Source organism: Nanorana parkeri, unplaced genomic scaffold (assembly GCF_000935625.1).
Source record: "Nanorana parkeri isolate BGI_ZX_2015 unplaced genomic scaffold, ASM93562v1 scaffold4204, whole genome shotgun sequence".
Classification (NCBI taxonomy): domain Eukaryota; kingdom Metazoa; phylum Chordata; class Amphibia; order Anura; family Dicroglossidae; genus Nanorana; species Nanorana parkeri.
Genome location: NW_017310471.1, coordinates 1 through 540, shown reverse-complemented (window position 1 = coordinate 540; position 540 = coordinate 1). Strand labels below are relative to the sequence as shown.

General features: G+C 53.9%; 1 protein-coding gene across 1 annotated transcript in view; it reads left to right on the top strand.

Moving 5' to 3' along the window:
* The window catches only part of LOC108803787 (ATP-binding cassette sub-family C member 8-like), a gene marked incomplete at its 5' end in the record, with an annotated part of 19,458 nt that extends 19,186 nt beyond the window's left edge, over positions 1–272 (top strand). Inside the window, one exon of the mRNA XM_018575587.1 lies at positions 219–272. Coding sequence (XP_018431089.1) covers positions 219–258 — 40 coding nt within the window. The remainder of the gene's footprint in view (positions 1–218) is intronic.
* Between the last annotated feature and the right edge of the window lie 268 nt (positions 273–540).

Here is a 540-nt window from a genome sequence, read left to right as displayed (position 1 = left end):
TAACGAGGTCTCGTTGTGGTTGTTGGACTGATAAGGGCCCCGGCGTCTGTTAGATTGTTTGTTGTGTCCATGGATTGGCTGAGGTCAGCGGTTCTCCGGGAGATGGGACGCTCTGGTATAGGAGGCGATATGGGGGTAATGTGCCGTACGCCGATGTGTGTATTCAGGAGCAGATTGTCGCCATAAACACCAATAAACAAGTTATTTCCTGTTCCCAGCAGCGTCCCCGACAGCGAGACCGGCGAGGACGTCAGGTGAGGAACGGGGGAGGGGACACGTGTCAGATGAGAGTCCAAGGACCAGAAACACCCAATCAGACGGGTTATTCACAGAAGGGGGAGGAGTTTGGAGAAGCGAACAATCGAGGAGAACAAAACTGATCCCGGAAAGTGAGAGGAACGGAGAAATGTCCAAATCTGCTGCTTTCTCCTCGATTGTTCCCTTCTCCAAACTCCTCCCCCTGTCAGTGTATGGCCCGAAGGAACGCCCCCACCACCCAAAACTGGCCAAACACTAATACTACCCCTACCCCCGCACAGC